Source organism: Mycteria americana, chromosome 18 (genome assembly GCF_035582795.1).
Source record: "Mycteria americana isolate JAX WOST 10 ecotype Jacksonville Zoo and Gardens chromosome 18, USCA_MyAme_1.0, whole genome shotgun sequence".
NCBI classification, from domain to species: domain Eukaryota; kingdom Metazoa; phylum Chordata; class Aves; order Ciconiiformes; family Ciconiidae; genus Mycteria; species Mycteria americana.
Genome location: NC_134382.1, coordinates 3,754,902 through 3,773,777, shown reverse-complemented (window position 1 = coordinate 3,773,777; position 18,876 = coordinate 3,754,902). Strand labels below are relative to the sequence as shown.

General features: G+C 52.5%; 1 protein-coding gene across 3 annotated transcripts in view; it reads right to left on the bottom strand.

Annotated features, from left to right (window-relative positions):
- Positions 1–18,104, bottom strand: part of PAX7 (paired box 7) — a 101,296-nt gene extending 83,192 nt beyond the window's left edge. For 2 of the 3 annotated variants that reach the window (XM_075520269.1, XM_075520270.1), the window contains exons 1-4: positions 18,020–18,104; positions 15,874–16,109; positions 15,082–15,211; positions 13,968–14,096 (exon numbers count right to left, since the gene is read on the bottom strand). In XM_075520269.1, coding sequence (XP_075376384.1) covers positions 13,968–14,096; positions 15,082–15,211; positions 15,874–16,109; positions 18,020–18,104 — 580 coding nt within the window. Of the gene's footprint in view, positions 1–13,967; positions 14,103–15,081; positions 15,212–15,873; positions 16,110–18,019 lie in introns of all 3 variants that reach the window. The other variant, XM_075520271.1, reaches the window with a different exon arrangement.
- Positions 18,105–18,876: the final 772 nt, after the last annotated feature.

Here is an 18,876-nt window from a genome sequence, read left to right as displayed (position 1 = left end):
GATTAGGAGGGGGGTTCTCCTTTTTCAATTTCTCCACTTCCTAGGTCTCTCCATTGTTCCAATTCCAAACAGCTGCTGGTGCTAATCTTTCGGTTATTTGCAATCAGGAGGAAGAAATACCCACACCCTAGAGTGCTCCGATATTAGCCTTGCCAGCGGAGTAAAGAGACCACTGGAAGCTGGGGAGATGGAGGAAAACAAAACAGACCCAAGTTATTGAACTCAGGCTGAGCCTTTCAGGTACCTCTCAATCCCAAATCCACGCCGGCAGAAAGCCATGGAAATCAGGCTTACAGGTACCACCACATCACTTAAGGCCAGACCTGATTTTTTTCCAAAGGTTAAACTCCTCCATCCGCTCAAAGTCTGGCCGGGGCTGGAGGGGAGGGAGGGGGAATACCAACCCAGGGCGAGCGGGGAGGAGAAGAAATGACCACAAAAGCCCAGTTGGAGGCAAACCTGGAGAGCTACGCCCAGGAGGGTTTTGCTCGAGCTGGCTCTGAAGGATTCTTTTTTTTTTAAGCTATTATTAAGAAGGGATGGAGAAACGAAAGGGTTGAAGGAACCTGCAGTTTCCCTTGTACAAAAGAAACCGTCCTACTTACATACACGGGAGGGCTCTGCCCCAGACGGGTGGGTAGGAGCCCCCCTGCCAACTCATTTATTTCCCTAATAAATAGGGCGATGGGGGCCGGGTAATGATGGGCGCCGGGTAATGAGGGGTGCCTACCTTGAGGCATCCCGAAGGAGAGCAGGGAACGGCCCCTCGCTTCCCAGGCAGCAGAAACAGCACCAACAACTCAAACCTTTGCCAAGAACCTTAAAAACCGGGCTCCTAAAATTGCTGGGGTGGCCCCACACGTGTCCAGGCCGGGAATAAACCTCCCTTTTCTCGGGGGTTTATTAACATGCTGCCCTGGCTCTGCCGGGGGGGCCATTAGGCCTTGATAGTCTTACACAGCCCCTGCCTGGCCCGCAGCCCTCTCGCCAGCAACGCGGAGCCTTTATTGGTTTACTTAGGTGTTAATCCCTTAACAATCAAGTTGTCTGACCATGGAGCCCCGTCTCTATTCTTGTTTACATCTAATTACGGAGCTGAAATGCCACTTCCCTTCCCATCCCCCCCCCCCAAAAAAGCCTTCAAACCAACTTTCCTTTCACCCCCTAAGCAGGTAAAGCCCCTTCTCCCGGGGAAGCGATTGAAGATCATTACAAGCGGCAGCATCCCGGGCTCTGCGGGCGGGGAGGGCTGGGAAAAAGGAGGCTGGCTGGGGGAGAAAGGGGTCTGGGCCCCAAAAAACCTGTCCCCCCGTAGCACAGCCCAGCTTTGGAGATGGCGTGGCCCCTCTCTCCTGCGTCCACCCTCCCGTAGCCCGGCGAGACCCCCCCGGAGGGGCTCCGGTCCCCAAGATGTGCAGATGAAAGGAAAAGCTCTGCCATCCCGGTGTCACAAGCATCTCCGAGCTTCCCTTAATTCAATTAAACCTGATAACTCCAGGAAAGCAGCGGAGATCCACCCAAGCAAGCCAGCAGCCGGGCCTAACAAAGGACCTTTCTTTCCAGAGGGTGCAGGGACCCCGCTGGCCCGGGTCTCATCCCCACCCGGCGGCTCCTGCCTCTTCGGGGTTAACGATTCCGACAGCCCTGCGAGCTCTGGGACTGCAACTTGGCTTAGATAGCGTCTCAGCCCTGGGGCAATTCCTCTAAATCAATTTTCAAAACAATCAGTTTAGGGGCTTTTAATTAAGCTTTAAACCAGTGGTTAAAAATAGCAGTTTACTTCTTTGGGATGCAAACTAGGCTAGCGTAAAAATAAATCAGAGAGACGGGCCCGCTGCCTTTTGGGATTCAGGGAGACGGAGATTATATACGTCCCAAGATTACGAGGATTTTTTTTTTCTTTCTTCTCATACTTATTCTCTCTCACAGCAGCTGCTCTTTCCCTGCCAGGCAGTGAACTGTCCGTAGGACCGCAAAGCCGGGGGATGCCGTGCGGCTTTCCCAAAGCAAAGCAAAATTTCGGCGAGGAAACCTCGCCGCCCCGGTCCTAGGTCAGGATCCCGCTGCGAACAGCAGGTTCCCCGCCTTTTTCTATATATCACGGGGGGGGGGAAGAAAATAAACTCTCCGGCGGGGCTTGTTGCAAGGAGGAGAAGCCCAGCCTAGGAGCCCGGAGATGGGCTGCAAACCCAGCCCGCTCTCCCCTGCGCTCCCCGCAAAGATGAATTTCGCTCAAGAGATGAATTTAGACTCCTTTTGTGCCTTTGTAGTTTAAATCGGATCCTCCAGGTTCTTCCCACCTCCCCGCCACCCTCTCCCTTTGTTTACTACTTTAGTGATTACAGCAAAAGGGATGCTCGCCGGGCCAGCCCGAAACACACGCTCCGCACCTTTAAATCCCTTCAGCCGGAGCAGGTTTTTGGCTCCCCAGCCTCGGCCGGGAAGCAGATGCTTAAACGCAGCTCTTGCACCAAAAGCAGCTCTTTAAAGGGACCACTGCGTTAGGTTGATTAAAGAGTAATTAAGGGCGGTGGGACTCCTTTGGTACCGCTTCTAGGACTTTCCGTACCCGGCGGATTTCTCCCTAGGTGACCCAGATAAATTACAGATAGGGCTGAAATAACTTTTGTCCACGACGGGCCGGGATGAGCCTGGACCGCAAATCCCGGCTCAGCAGTGGCTAATGAGGCAGTCATGCACGACGCAGCCAGTTCAACCTGAAAAGCAGCGGCGTGGGGTGACTTCTCCCCCCTGCCAGACCCGCGGGGGGTTCGCAGGCAGGTTCCCCCCCTCCCCATCCCTCGCAGCCCCTAAGTCGCAGCCCTTCTTGCGGGGCCGAGCCCGGGGAGCAAGCGTGGCTCCGTGGGCAAAGGCGCAGCCGAGACCTTGACCCGGTTTATTCCCAGTTTGGGGAGAAAACCGGGGTCCGGCCGCCGGGCTTTTGCCCCGTCTCCGTGCTGCAAGGGGCAGCGGGGGGGATTTCCCCATGCCCTGTGCTCCCCAAACTTTGGGGGGAGACTATCTTGGGGGTACCACCAGCTTGGGGAGAGATGCTGCGACCATCCCGGGGCGGATGCGTGGGACCCCCGCACCATCCCGGCCGTGTCCCCAAGAAGCGGGGTTTGGGTTTTTCCTCTTTTTTTTCCTCGGTCAGCGGGAGGAGAGACCCAAATTCCCCGCGGGGAAGGTGGAGAAGAGCTTTAAAAAATAAATCTCACCACGAGGGAAGACACACGGGGGAAAAAAAAAAAATAACAGGGGGTGGGAGAGCGAGTGGGAGCTTTCCCCGATCAACCTGCTCTTGCGTGGGGAGGGAGAAAAACCTTTCCACAGTGGGATTAATTCCCCCCAAACTCTCTGCTTCCCATTCCGCTCTACTTTCAAGGACTTGCTGCTGCTGCTGCTTTTCCTCCGCTCCTTCCCTGAGCATCCCCCCCCCTCCGCCAGAGCCTTCCCCCCCTTTAGATCTCAGCGTGTTTGCTCTTGACTTCATCCACTAAGTCAATAGTTTGGAGATGCCCTCATCCTCAGAGGCCCGAGCCCCCGTGTCCCCTCCCTGTTTTCTCCTGCGGATAATGGCAGCCTTTTGTCGTGTAATCAAGCTCCCGAGGGGTTGGGAGACAGATATAGATTCTTGGCATTTGTCGGTGAAAATGAAAGCTGGATTAGGCAGAGGCGGCTGCACACTCCATGGTAAAGGACAACAACTATTCCCCCATTGAAAGTCCCATTCTGGTTTGGTTATTTTATCTTTAAAAGTTGTTTGTATTTCTAAAGTGGCTATTGATGCACTTAGAAAGTGTAGCAAGCTGTAAAGCCTCGCTTCAAATGAAAGGCGGACAAAAAAAAGAGGAGGTTAAGGGGAGAAAACAGAGTGAGAAAAAAATACCGTCAGAAAAGGAGGGGGGAGAGAGCGGGGGGCAAAAGAGTTAAAAAGATCAAATTCAGCCTGGGTAAAGTTTAAAATCGGAGAGAAAAGTCACGAAGTCACAGCAGCCGGGAGAGGAGCGAGGGCGCGGGGGGTTCGGCTCCGCTTTTTCCCTTCCCTGCCCGCCTCGCAGGGGAAAAATAATTACAATATTTGGGTTTCCCTCCTGCGCTTTGCGCTGCCGGGGGGGGGGGGGTGACGGAGATATTTTTTTCTCCGCGGGGAACACTTGACTCTTTGCAACTGAACTCTAAACCCAGCCAGCCTTCTGCGCTGAAGTTATTTTATCCTTTAGCAATTGATCACGACCACCACCCTATTTTTCTCCTTGACAGAGATTTGCTAAGACGCTCTTGCCAAGCAGAAATGGGGAAGATTGTCCACCTCTGCACTATTAACCTTTAAGCACTTTCCCTTGAGAAGCACGGAGATTTTGACATTTTTATATATATATATATGTATTATTTTCCCCCAAACATCACTTAGATTTAAATGTCTTGGATCCCCTCGTCCTTTAGATGCGTCTTAATCTGGGGCTGTACGGTCTCTCCCTCTTTACACCCCCCCCTCCAGTGACTAGGGGGTGGTAAGAACCGAGTTATTTTGTTTGTTTGTTTAAAAACCCCACATTTGTTAAAGCCCCCAAACTTTTCTCCTCCTTTTGCTGGAGTTTCAGGAATGGAAATTGCAGCTTACCCGCTGCGAGCATATTCAGCCGCATGCACAAGGGAGGGTTTGTGGCTGGAAGGAGATTAAGGGGAAAACTCCAGGAAAAAGAGACAGGGCAACAAGGTACAACCCAAATATTCACATTCTCAAAATTAAAAAAAAAAAATAAAAAAGCTTCAAATAGCTCAATTTGCTGCTATTTAGCATCAAACAGGCATCTTCTCGAGAAGTGGGGAAAGAATTTACAAAGAATTAAGTTACTGCCCAGAAATAACGAATCCCTCTGGAAAACGCCAGCTTTTTACTAAGTACGCGCGTCTATACGTGGGCATATGTATATAGTCCTTTAAAATCACCAGCAGCTCCGGCTATCTGCCCTCGCTTGGATAATTTACACCATACAAAGGTTGGGGGCTATTAATCCCGGCCCCCCCAGCCCCCATTCCTATTCATGTCAGTGTTTCTTTCTTTTTCCGAGCAATCAAATGTGCCGGAGACAATTGTAGCGAATTTAAACATGACTGTCCCCTGAATATCCCTCGACATCGAAGTGTCCTTTGTACCTTCACCCTCTCCTTCTAAAGACGTTTCTACATTTAAAAATGCAAAATAATGCAGCCGGTGGATCTTTATTAAAGCGCAAGGCGAGGCTCTGCTTGGATTGATTTTTCACAAGGAAAAAAACCCAACAACAACAGAAAATATCTTTGCGAAGTTGTTTAACAGTGGGAAGTTCCACGGACGATTTAAGGACCCTTCTTCTAACTTTAGGCAAGGTGAAAATCACCCCAGTATTTTTAACTCCACTTGGGAGTTGCTCACAAGCAGCTTCTCGTTGAGCAATCCTGTCGAGTCAACTTTCCTCCCTCTCCTTTAATTCCCAATAAAAATGCAAATCAATTCGTCCCCATAATGGGAATGGGAAAAAAAAAAAAAATTACAGCATTGCCGTCGCTCCGGACTTTCCCCTCCACTCCAGATTTGGACGCAAATGGAAATGGCAGGAACGGAATGGAAATTCCTTTCGAAAACAGCAAAATAACATTTTTTTTCGGACCCCCCCCCCCATACCCCGGGTTTGGGGACAGCAGTTCATAACTGGCTTCGCCCCCCCCTCCCCCCCCCCCCCTTTAAAGATGCCACCAGGTCACTTTGATCCGCGGGCTTTAGGGTCTCCGGACAAAGGCGGCAGTGAAGGCTGGAGGCTGCCGGCTGTGCCCCCCCGCCCGCCCGCACCTCGCCGGGAGGGAGCCCCGCCGGCAGCCCTGCCCTCAGCCCCGCTCCCCAGGGTCAGGCAGAGTGCTGCCTTCCAATTTTAGCAACAGCAACACAAAAAAAAAAAAAAAAAAAACCCACCCAACCCCAACAAGAGAAGAGTGAAAACCAAGAAGGGTTTTTCCTCCCTCTTCCAGGGAGAGCGAGCGAGCCCGGGGGCAGGGGACAGCCAACTTGAAGGGGAGAGCGGGTGTAAAAAGAGTTTGCGCTCTCCCTTCCTCCGCCGAGCCCCCCGAAACCTCCCTCGGGGCTGCGGGGCACCCCTCCGTGGGGCTGCGGGGCACCCCTCCGTGCCCTCCCCGCGTCCCCCCAGCCCACCTCCGGCGGGGCAGGGCAGCGGGGTCCGGCAGCCATAGGAAAGGCAGTCCCCTCTTTGAACCCAGCTTTTTTCCCCCCAAAAAAGGGCTTTTTTTTTTTTTTTTCCACGGTGGCAGGTGGAGGTGCGAGGGGAGCATCCTCGGGTGGGATGCTGTTGAGGGGAGGGAAACCCTCCATTTCCAGCGCGACCTCCTCGCCTCACTTGCCCTCTCTCCAAGGAGACTTGGCTAGTCTTCTTTAGTGATTTGTTAATATATTTTTAACTCTAAACAAGCACTTTTCCTCCTCTTCCTCCACTCAAGCCCGGAACCCTCCAGGAGCCCCCGGGCTGCGCGGCCCGGCCGGACCGCAGCCGCGCACAAGATGGATGAGCTAAGATGTCTCCCCAGCTCCAGACTTCATGAATGAGCGACCCCCTTCCCCTCTCCCTCCCCATCTCCAGCTATAGATTGATAGATATAGATATATTTCATGAATGAGCCGAGGGCCCTCCCCGCCTCCCCCTGCCTTGGCTATCCCTGCAGAGCCTATAAACAGCAACGGCCCTTTACAACGATTCATCACAGGACCCAGAGCCATCCAAGCAAGTAATATGTAGCCTCAGATCTAGTATGTCCCACAAGACAGAGCGCCTGCTAATTAATAGACAGTGATTCCTGCAAGCAGCCCTGGCAGTCTGTAATATGATGAACTTCCTTTGTACCGGTGTCACCACAAATGTTTCTGATAAGGAAAAGCATCCAAGGATCAAAGACTATAAGCTTCTCAATTTCCTCAAGCTGCCTCTACTTTTCCTCACCTACTTTTTCTTTTTCTTTTTTTTTTTTTCCCCCTCCCTCTCCCCTTCCCAGCCCCTCCAAGGAGATGCAATCCCCCTCCAAGGAGATGCAACCCTCCCTCTCCCTTCCGACAGCCCTGAGGTCCGTTCAAGTGCAGGGGTCAGTCCCGGACCGTGCCCCCAAAATATCGTCATCATCACCACTTGCACCTTCATACTCTGCCTTAAAAAAAAAAAAGCTCCGATGCTGGTTCTCGCCCTCCCCCGCACCTCCTCATCTCTTCCCCACTTCTCCCCAACTCCGGATGACAAATGTCTTTATAAACAGGCATTAGCTGACATCTAATTTCTTTTGTGGCAAGATCATGCAAAGTGCGAGGGCGCAGGCGAGCCCTCCCGAGCGAGTCCCATCCTCGGGTCGGGATGAGCCGGGAAGGAGGAGGGGGTTTTTGGGGAGGGGGAGATGCCGGCAGACGGGGGGTGATGCAGCAACCCCCCCACCCCCGGGCCCGCCGGCAAGGCGGTATCCCCATCCCAACCTCTCCTCCCTCCCCGAGCTGCACCTGCGCTTCCCAACTCCCGAATTTCTTTTTTTTCCTGGGGAGGAGGGGACAAGGAGCCCCCCCAAACCCAACCCCGAGGGCTCCGGTTGCTCCACCTGCACCCTCAACGCTCCTGGGAGGGCAAGCGGTGCCCGGCCGGGGGACGCGGGGGTTCCCCCTCCCCGTCCCCCCCTGGCTCGGAGCCCTCTGCTGCTTCCCGGCCTGGTATCCCCCCCCCCAGCATCTCCTCGCCCCCCAAAAAGAAACAGAGCCCAAATCAGAGTGAAGTTCAGATTAAATTAAAAAAAAAAAAGGCAAACCCCAGTGGTGGAGAGAAGAGTAATGTGGCAGCTGATTGAAATGGGCTTTTTTTTTTTTTTTAAGAATAGTCTCTATAAATATATAATATCTCCAAAGCTCAGGTCTTAAGAGGGTCCCTTATTTGCTTATTTCTTTTGTAGCAAACGTAATTTTCAGAAAGATACTCCCCCCCCCCTCCCCCCGCCTTACCCTAATGCTCGAGTAAGTACCTTACAGCTTTAAGGCTAGTGTTATATGTGCTTTAAAATCCTGCCATGTAAATTCCCCTGAAAAATTTGGAAAGCTTCTCGGGGGGGCTGGGGGGGGGGGAACTGGGAGAGGGGGAGGGGGAGAAAGGGGAGGTTAATCCGGGTTTAATGCTATGATGCAGTCACAGGACCAGGGCTAGGCTGATTGTGTTATCTCTTCCCAACATTTGGGTCTCCCATATTTCACCCAGCCAAATAGCTGCGAGAAAAAAGTGCGTATGGAGGCACTCCTGACGCCTCAGGAAAATATGTTATTAATATCTAAATAACTTCCCAATACTGTCTCTAAATCTCCCCTTCACCACTCCAGATGATGAATTCGTTTGAAGTGTTCTCCCGTCTCATCTTTTCAGTGTCTCTCTCTCTCTCCCTTTTTTTATAACCAGGCTTATTTCAAACTGGTAAATATCTAATTCCTTTAACCACACTGCAGACACGTCTCTCCCCTCTTATATACAATTCTCATTTGGAGACATCCATATATACATGTCTCTCTAAAAGAGAATAAGCCCCAACACAGCCTTAAACTACTTCTTTAAATTATTTGGGGGTTAAGAGCGGTGGTTTTGGGGGGGGGGATCCGTTTGTTTCCGAACAACCCCTGCACACACCTGGGTCCCACGCTTCCCCTGCAGCCTTCCTGCCGCTTCGCTCCCTCCCTGCCTCCTCTCTCCCACCCCAGTCACGGGCGAACCCTGGGATGAGAAATAGACCGCACGGCTGCCTGCCTCTCCTCTGCCGGCACCCATCTCCCGGCACGGCCAGAGCCCTGCCGCCCAGCCTCCCGGGGCACTCCGATCTGCCATCCACCTTCACATTACAGATTATAACGTCTCGAATGTTTTTCCTGCCCCTTCCGAGCTGGACCCCGGGCACCCCACCTGCCAGCCCGCGCTCCTGACGCCCATATTTGCCTTCTATTTTCCCCGGTCTAGGATTGAACCTATTCTTCTCCCCGAAAGAAGGAGGGGGATGATGTAGGAAAAGAAAAAACCCAAACAACCCCTGGATCACAAACATCTCCCTTATATTATTTCACTCCCTACTGTATAATTGAACCTCTCTCCCCGCATCCTTGTCTTAAGTTTGTTTTTTAAGACGTCTTGTATTAGATTATACTCGTTTATTCCCCCTTCCAACCTTATCTCTCCTCCTCTCTTCTCTCCTTCCCGTCACACTTGATTTAGGAAGGAGTTTATCTTGCAAACATTTGCCTACTTTGTTTATGTAGACCAGGTTCTGCAGCTACTTGTTCCCAAAAGCCACTGTTTGCCTTTGTAATTGTTATCTGTGTTTATTGTTGTACCTCATTTGTCTCAGCTTTTTTTGTGACATGTAAGCTCCCTGTGTGCTCGCATCCAGCCCCCCCTTCCTTCTCCCTCTCCCTGCCTTTTTTTTTTTCTCTCCTCTCCTTTTCCCTCCTCTCTCTCCCTGAAATATGCACAGAATAACTCAGCCTAAAGCCAATGAATTGCTTGACACTACCCTATCTCTTTCCTGCCCCCCATTATTAGAGCTGATCCCACTCGCAACACTCACAAATCCCGCCTGGTCTCTGTTTGATTAGATTGCCAACCTTTCGTAATCCCTTGATTTGATGAAGTGTCTATTCCCCCCCCTCCCTTCTAAACATACATTTACAGAGAGAGCGCTTGTTGGTTTTAAATCGATGCAGATTGTTTGCTGATAAATTGACTCCGTATCCCCTCTCCCCCCCCACCCCAGGAAACAAAGCCCCTTTCCAGGTGTGGAAGCAAGGGGGGGAGGTCCCCCTTCTTTCTCCCTCTCCCTTCCCTCCCCCGAGCCTAATTAAATTGGGCAGGACCTTGTACACCCGGGCCGAACCGCCTCCAGCCCCCCCAAACCCCCACACGAGACTGCTACCAGATGAAATCGTTATCCCCCCCGAGTTATCCCCCCCAACATCCCCCAAGTGCTTTGCACACCTGGACGTGTGTGTCCCCCCCCCCAGAATGAACCCCTCTGCTACCCCCCCCCGGCTTTCACACCCGGGTTTCCCCGTCCCGCGCAATATTTCCACGCTGCCACGGGGCGGAGATCGACAGAAAAATCGAGCGGTGACCGGTGGAAGAAACTCCGTGCGATAAAGCGGAGTTCAGAGAAATAAAACAGGGGAGAAAATTAATTAAAAGAAAAATAAAAACCTGTGTTTTCACCCCGGGTACAACCCGCTGGGTCCCCCCGCTGCCTGCGAGCAGCGCCCGAGCCCTGAGCATCCTGCCCTGCATCCCGGAGCGGGGCAGGGGCAGGACCGGCTGCCCCCACCCCTGGCCGTGGGGTGACACGCCAAGGGGGGCACGGGGGGGACCCGCTGACCTTCCCCCTCCCCCAGTGCAGGCAGCTCGCCTTCCCCGAACCCCCCCCCGGCCCCCCCTTTCCCCCGCGCCTGCTTGCAATTAATACCCCCGCCCTGCTCCTCCCGCTTGAAACGCAGAGCACCTTCCCCAGCACCCCCCGAGATGTGGGGTTGCCCAAATGACCCCCCCCATCCCCACCGAGCCCCTCGGATGTGCGGGAGAGCAGCGCATCACCCACGCGTGACTCTCCCTAATAAACCCCACCAGTCATAATAAATAACAACAACCCCAAATAATAATAACTCGGTCTTAACAAGGATAAAAAAATAAAATAAAATAAAATAAAAAAATAAAGTGAAGCCTCATGAATATATGCCCAGGGCTAGCTGGAGTGAGCCGTTTAAAGATGAAAGTGCAAAGAAATAAAGGCTCAATTTAATCTGCCTTAAAACCCTTCAACTTAACGTTTGTGCTGGGAACTCAGAGAGTGAGTACTGATTGGGGATAAATACATTTCTTAGCATGCCTTGGAGCTATTACACCCTTCTCCAACACAGCTCCCTATTCAACAGCCACAGTTTTCATTACCAGCTCTAATAAGTCTTAACATTATTAAATGCCAAGCAGACGATAGAAAGAAACAGGCGCAGGGTGGAAGCTTTCTTTAACACTTAAAAAGAGAGAGCATTTAGGGCTGTCTTCCTCCGGCTCCCCGCAAGGAGAACCCGCAAATGGAGCAAAGGCGTTTGTCAAGAGGAAAAAGGCCAAAACAAAGTTCCCCCCCCATCCGCAATAAGAATAAAAATGCCTTAAAAAAAAAAAACAACAAACCCACCCAAACCCCCACACCCACGCAGTAAAAGCAGAGCTGGAGAACAAGTGGCGGGAGTGCTTTAGTATTTTTATTTTTCTTGCAAACCTCCCAGGAAAATTGCTGGGGGCGTGGGGGGGGGAGATCTCTAAAGAGTAATATTATTTCCGAGCAAAAAATAAAAGGAAAAATAAACAGCGCACGCTCACCGCCTCGGAATGTTTTTTACAAGTCGAATCATCAATTACCTTAATTGGGGCCATTAAAACTTTTCCAGACGTGAAAATATACATTGACGGCAGTACTTTTTTTTTTTTTAATGATTATTTTTTAATTGCGCTCGAGCGGGTGGCGATCGCGGCAGCGCTCGGACCCAGCCCGCTGCGGCTGATGCTTCCCCCCTCCCCAAGCCCCAAATTAAAGCCTTTTGGGGGGATTTCTCCGCAAATCTACGGAGTCAGGGCGCGATTGCGGGGGAGGAAAAAAACCCAACCGACTCCCAAATTACTGATAAATCGGGATTTCTCTGCAGGGAAGGGACAGGGAGCGGAGCCTGCGGCTGGGAGTAACGCGGAGCTCCGCGGGCTCCGGCCTCAGGAATTTGCCCAAATTAGCACTCGATTCAAACCGGGCTGGTTTCATAAAGAAATGGGGGCTCGTGTTTTATTTGTCCGCGATATTACCCATGAAGGAAGAGGAGAGCGTTTTGTTTTGCTTATTGACACGCACTTCTGCATATTATTAAGGAAGAAAAAGCTTCCAGCTCTGATTTTGGGGCTGGTGATGGGGGAAATACGCACGGACAAGGCGGGGGGGGGGAAATCCGCAGTTTAAAAATCATATTTTTTTTCAAGCGACGAGGCTCAAATAAAATAAATCTTAAAACCCAAAAGCTCCCCCCCCCCAATAAAATTTAACCCCCCCAAAGTGAGGGGGGGAGCTTTTCGCGGCCACAATAGCCCCGATTTGCAAATGAGCATCGCCTGTTTCCAAATCACAAGCAACATTTTGCACCGTCCAACGGCTATCCTTTTTCCAACAGACGGTCCTATAATATTACAAAACTATCTAACAGCAGGGAGTTTTGAATAATTTATCTCCCTTTCTTCCCTTCCTTGGCCCTTTGTCCAAACTTTTTCTCCTCCTTGCAGAATTTTGAATGAGAATAGACAAGCCCTCCCTCCCCCATCCCTTTACTCCATTTTTAAGGCAGCCTAGGGTTTTTCCCCCTTTCCCCCCCCCCTTCCTTTTTTTCTCCTTTTTCTTTTTCTTTTTTTTTTTTTTTCCTTCTTCTTCTACTGTTTGCTTTTGTGGTCAGGAATCTTTTGCTTATAAAGCTTCAATAGACTTGAAGGTCTTTGTAAGTGAAGTTCATCTTCAAGTTTGGGAAAAAAAAAACCCAACAAAACAAACCCCAGGATCGGATCCTTAAAGAAACCCCTTTTTGTGCACCTTCATTTAAAACTCCCAGGAACGTTTGATGGTGACACGGAGAAGCTTTTTTTCTGCCCCAAATTCCCCCCGCTTCATGATTTCCCCACTCACCTGCATTGTCCCAAAATGGGGAAAACTTTGTAGCTGGTGAGAAACTTTGTAAGCGATTCCCCCCCGCTCCCCACACCCGGATTGGGGACCCTCTCCATACAGAAAATAACTCTCACCCCGCTCCCTCTTGGCCCGACACCAACGATATCACAAACCCCCCAAAACTCCGACTGACTCAACCCTGAGAGGCCTGGGCCATCGCCATTTTGCCATCAATTTTGGAGAAAAATAGCAACCCCCAATTTCCTGAAGCCCATCCCCAAGGCTTGTATGATTGCTGTTTCCCCCCCAAAAAAACGCTGAGCTCTGCGACACAAGGAGATCATTTTCTGCCTAAACCGACACAGCAGCTCCTCCCTCCCGTTGCTCAAAACTTCCCCGTCTTTGCGAACGCCCTCATTGATAAACCTCAATTATGCCCCCTAAAAATGCCATCTTTCCCCCTTTTTTGGGGGTGGGAAAAGGGGAATCATCACCCCCACCGAGTTTGCAAAAAATAAAATTACAAGCGCTGCAGTGGCCGGCTCCGACCATGCCTCGTCCCCCACCCCACATTTACAGCACAGGAGCTTTAAAAAGTTTAATTTTTCCTCCCACGAGAGGAAAGCGCCAGCGGTGGGAGGTGATAACAGGGCCCCCTGCTCTCCCCCGCCACCAGCCTGGCCTCAAGCCCTTCATCAGAAATGTCAGATTTATTTTCCCTGATTTTATTTAGGGGTGCAGAACCCCCCGTTTCCTCCGATCCGAGGACCTCCCGTCTCCCCTCGGCACCGGTGGCTCTGCGGCAGCCCCAGCGCGGCGCCGATCCCGGCTTCTCTAATTGATATTGATTGGCCAAATCGGTCAACTGTCAGCCAGAGTTTCAGGGGACCACTTAGAGAGCAGGAGAGAAAGCTGTTGAACAAATTCATGTAGGAATCAGAGATGCCTCCCCCCCAGCCATCTCCTTTCCCCCTTTATAAATAATTGATCCAGAGCAAAACGCCAACAACTCTTCCTCCTGGGAAAGCATCCTCAGCCCGAGGGCTGGGTACCACCTTCCCCTCCCAGGGCCCTGCATCACATCCTCGACGCTGCCACCAGTCATTTTCGGAAAGGACAAACGCGAGAGGCTCTGGAGCCATCCCCTGTCTTATTCTTGGCAGGGAGGGACAGGTCCTCTCTCCCAAATGGCCCCTCCAGCACAGCCCCGGGGCACGCACGGCCGCCTTTACCTTTGTCGCCCAGGATGCCGTCTATACTGTGCTTGGCCTTCTTCTCCCCGTCTTCCTCCTTCTTGTCGCAGTCCTCCTCTTCCTCTTTCTTCCCGAATTTGATGCGTAGCACACGGCTAATCGAACTCACTAAACCTCAGACAGTCAAAGACAAAAAGGCAAGTATAAGCTGCCTGGGAAGGCAAGGTGGGAGCCGGCCAGGAAAACCCAAGCCGGGGCTGCATGACTTGGGCAGGAGGCCTTGCACACACACGAAGGGCACCTGCACCCCCTTTTCCCAGGGGTATGCACCTGCCCAGTCCTCCGTGCCCTCCGAAACGCCCCTGGGTTCACCCCCGTCATCGCACCGAGCCGGACGCCCAAAGTTGGACGCGCTCATCACTGTGCCCCGAGACACCCGGCACGAGCAGCACCCGATTGTGCGCACACAGAGCATCACAGCTGCTGCAGCACCCCGGGTCGCGCACCCCCAGGGTTATCACCTGCTTTGTAACAGGAAAAAGGCCCCCCAATACCCAGCTTTCACCCCAGCCCCAAATGGGACCCCACAGCACAGATTCAGACCTGGGCCCTGTCCTGCTCTGGGGGAGATGTGCCCTGCAGAGAAGGCTCAGCCCCCCAAAACAGAGGGAAACTCTCAGCCGGGCCCATAAAGCTCACACATCCCTGCAGACCCAAAATTGGGGTGCAGGGTCGCTTTCCACAGGCGATGGGCATCCCTGGCTGATGGAAACGCTGCTCTGCAGCCCCCGATGAGCAAGCAAGTCCCTACAGACAACCGGGGTCCCCTTTAACCGTGGGTTTGTTGGGGTCTGTCCCCGTGCATGCTCCCTCCACGCCGGGAGCCCCCCTGCTTTCAAGGGAATTGGCATAAGTTGGGAAAATTGGTTTGTTTGTGTTTGTTTTTCCAGCAGACCGCAGCGGCCAGGGCACACCCCCCCTCGCCTGGTGTTTATTTGCTGCTGTGGGTTTGCTTGGGGTGATTTCCCCCCCCATCAAAGCAAAGGCCAAGAGGATGTTTGTAGCCCCTGGAAATATTTTTGGTGGCGATAGTGGTTGCCCTTCATCTTCCTGTGGGTATCGGGGTGTCCTTCTTGCCAAGCTGCCTTCTCACCTGAGGGCACGGTGCTCCGGTCGCAGTGCCCGTCCTTCAGGAGCCTGTCTCGGATCTCCCAGCTAAACATCCCGGGGTTTTCCCGTTTGTATTCCTCGATTTTCTTCTCCACGTCGGGAGTCGCAACCTGCTTTTGTGATCAAGGGACACCGGTGCGTGCCCGCGTGTGCAGAGAGAGGGAAGGGGAGAGAAAAAAGCGCTTTTAATTGAAAAGAGAAGCTGTTCAGCTCAGTTCAATCCTCCTCACCCTGGCTGCTGGTTTTGGGGCTAAGAATAGGGATTTGAAGGGGGAAAAGGAGGAAAATAAAGCTGAGGAAAGGCCCCCCGTCCCAAATGTTGGCCACCCTAAAAGCAGAGTCTCTAGGGGCCAAGGAGACGGGCTTATCCTGAGCCCCAGGGGGGAAGGAGACAGGACGGGGGTGCAGGGAATGCTTTTTGGGGGGGGGTTATATACACCCCATGATTTATTATTCCCCGAAACACCCCGGCTTGCCTCCTCCCCACACACCGGGGCCGAAGCAAATGCTTGAACGCTCGCCACTTGTTGCACACGGGGGAAAAAAAAAAAAAAAAATCACTTTAATTTATTCATAGCCTTCAACTCTGCACCGATTTCTACCCATCTGAGCCTGCAAACTGCAGCTTTAATAAAGCCCCTTCCCCTCCTCCCCCCTTTTGCTGTGTGTCCACCTGAAAAAAGCCTTATACCCTCCGAAGAAATCTTAATTTTTTTTTTTTTTTTTTTTTAACATAAGGAGGGCTGTTTAGCTCGGCCCCCCCCATTGCACTCACCCTGGGCTTGCTGCCTCCGATGGCTCCGGGGCGGATGGAGCCCGTCTCCTGGTACCTGCAGAGGATTTTGGAGACGCAGCCGTGGGAGACCCGCAATTGCCGGGAGATCACGCAGGGCCGGATCCCGTGGTGAGCCATCTCCACGATCTTATGCCGGATGTGGTTGGGCAGTGGGCGACCGTTGATGAACACCCCTCCGAGCTGGTTCACCCTGCCCTGGCCCAGCGGGGTGGAAACTGGAGAGCAAGGGGAAAGAAAGAATAAACCCAAACCAAACAAAAAACCAACCAACAACACGGGGGGAAAAAAGTGAAAAGAAGGAAAAACCCAGCAAACCGGGGTGCATGCCTCCCCGCACCCTCGGCTTCTCTCCCGGTATGCGAATTTTCAGAAGACGGGAGAAACCCCTCGCCCATCCCCTGCCCTCGGTGTTTCTCTCCCCGTCACGGGGAAACTTTTCGCAGATAGAGGGAAAAGAATAATGACCGTGTGCTCATTTATTTAAAAATAAAAGTGCCCACGACCCGCACGCCGTCACCCCGCTCCCCGAGGTGGCCGCTATGGTTGTGTGTCCCTCTCTCTATTTTTGGCATTTCACACCTATGTTTTAAATCATACCCGACGTTTTAAATAAGGGAAGATTTAAAACCGCATGGCAAAGCCCCCCAAAACTTCCCCGTCCCCCCCTCCCAAAAGCACGCTGCTTCACATTACGGAGCTTTCAAACAAACTTTTGGAAATAACCTCTTTAAATACCCTCCAGGGGCTTTTTTGGTTGGGGTTTTATTTTCCTTTTGGTGGGGTTTTAAAGGGTTTGGGAAGGTGCGGAGCAAGCGCGGATCCCCCGCGGCCGCGCCGCTTCCCCGGCCCCTCGCCCGGCGCATCCCCGCCCGGCGCGGGGGACCAGCAGCTCCTTAATCCCCCTCCCCAATTTGTTTAATATCTCGCAATGTAGATCTTGCAGATTAATACGATTTCACAGGCTGGAAATTAAAAAAAAAAAAAGAAAGAAAGAAAGAAAGAAAAAAAAAGGGGGGGGAGAGAACTCAGCTGGGCAATTTGCGGAAAGGCTGGAGGGGGCGAGGGACAGGGAAGGCGAGGGGGGTGATTTTTCTCTTTATACAAAGAAAAGTCGATTCCAGAAATTGCCTCGCGATTTAACAAGAATCATGCACCACTAATTCCAAGTCACTTGGCCAGCACTCCCTGGATATATCATTATCGACAGATAACACTCGAGTGGCCAATTTTACATTCAAGAGGTACTAAAACCGCCGGCCGCTCTCTCTTTTCATTATTCCCAGTCATGTTGTGCAAATATTGTTGTAATCCTTTGATCCTTTCCCTTGCCGTCTGTTTTACTTCATTTGCTACAGAAAAGCACTTCAACAAATCCCCCCAGCTTGTATGTTTTGCAGCCTGCGTGGTTTGCCACAGCTTTGAGTTTCCCCACTTGATCACGGGCTGGATGAAATTTTCCTGTTTAATAAATGCGGGGAGAGGGGCCCCGCTCTAATTTTGCCCCCCCCCCTTTTTTTTTTTTTGCTGTGTGCCTAGAAATAATAACCCCGTCACACAAAGAAAAAGCAGAGGAGGGGGAAAGTTGATGCGCTGCGAGGTGGGGATGTCACCGCACTTCGCGAGGTGACAGCTACAAAGTCCCCCCCCTTTCCCCTCGCCAGCCCCGGCCAAGGACATCTCGGCTGCCCGCAGCCAGCCCATACCCCCGGCTTGGGGTTTTTCCCCTTCTTTTCCCCCAGAAAAGTTAAAACCAATCAATTTGGTTGGTTTTCCCCACCTTTTCAGGGCGATTAAAGCGTGGGGACGTTTGTGGGTTTAAAAACCAAACCAAAGTAGGAGAACCGGCCCCCCCCAAAATCTGCGGGATGCGTGAAACTACTTTAAATAGGGAAAACAAAACAAACACACAAAAAAGGCAAAACCCGGTAATTTCGCGGGGACGGAGCCGCGACAGCGGGCAGGGAAGGAGCTAAACACCAGCGAGAAGTTGGATGCTCCGGCCGGAACCCCCCCGGCTGCAAAGTTTAGCTGCACCCCCAACCCGGAGCAGCCCAGCCCGGCCCCCCCGGTTGTACCGAGGTGCCGGGGGAGGGAGCGGTTCCGAGAGGTGCTTTCCCAGACCTACCTTCCAGGGGGAAGCCGGTGCGAGGGTAGTTTTGCCCCGGAGCCGGGCGCATCATCCGAGGCACCGTCCCGGGCAGAGCTGCCATGGTGGGGGGGGGGCGGGGGGTGGGGGTTCGGGGCGGCGGAGCGGGTCCGGTCCAAACCGGGGGGCACCCCTTGGCCCCGGGAGAGCCGAGAGAGCCGGGGAGGGGGGGGGGGGGGTTGCGGGGCCGCCTCTCCTCGGAGCCGAAGCGCTTCTCTCTTCCAGCCCGCGGCTGCAAAACAAGGGAGAAATCTTTGCTCCAAGGAAAAAAAGAATAATAATTAAAAATAATAAATAATAATAGTAATAATAATAATAAAGGGGGGTCGGGTGGGAAAAGGGGGGGGGAAATCACCCACCAGAAATTCCTCTTAAAGTTTTAGGGCTATGTCACAACCGGCCTGAGCGGGCGCTCCGGAGGAATGTAACCCGGGCTGCCGGGAGCAGCAGACACATCCGAAGTTGCCTCGGTGCTGGGCTGGGCTTAGGGCTGGGGGGGGGGGCAGTTTCCCCCCTTATTTTGTTGTTGTTTTTTTTTTTTTTTTTTTTTTAAGTGGTTGGTGCCTGTCGCTTAAGGGATGCTCGTGATGGGGGGGTGGCTGGGAGGAGAAGGGGGGGGGGATGTCAGATGGAGCGTTTGGAAGTTGTTAAAGCGGGGAAGTTGGGGCCGGGGGAGGCCGAGCGGGCTGTGATAGGCTCCGGCTCCTTTCTTTTATTCCCGGCCGGGGAAGGGGGTACCGCGGCGGGGCCGAGGGACCAATAAGAGGCGGCAGCTTCCCAATGCGCTATGGGCTCGCCTTATTTTTTTTTTTTTTTTTGTAGATATTATTATTCAT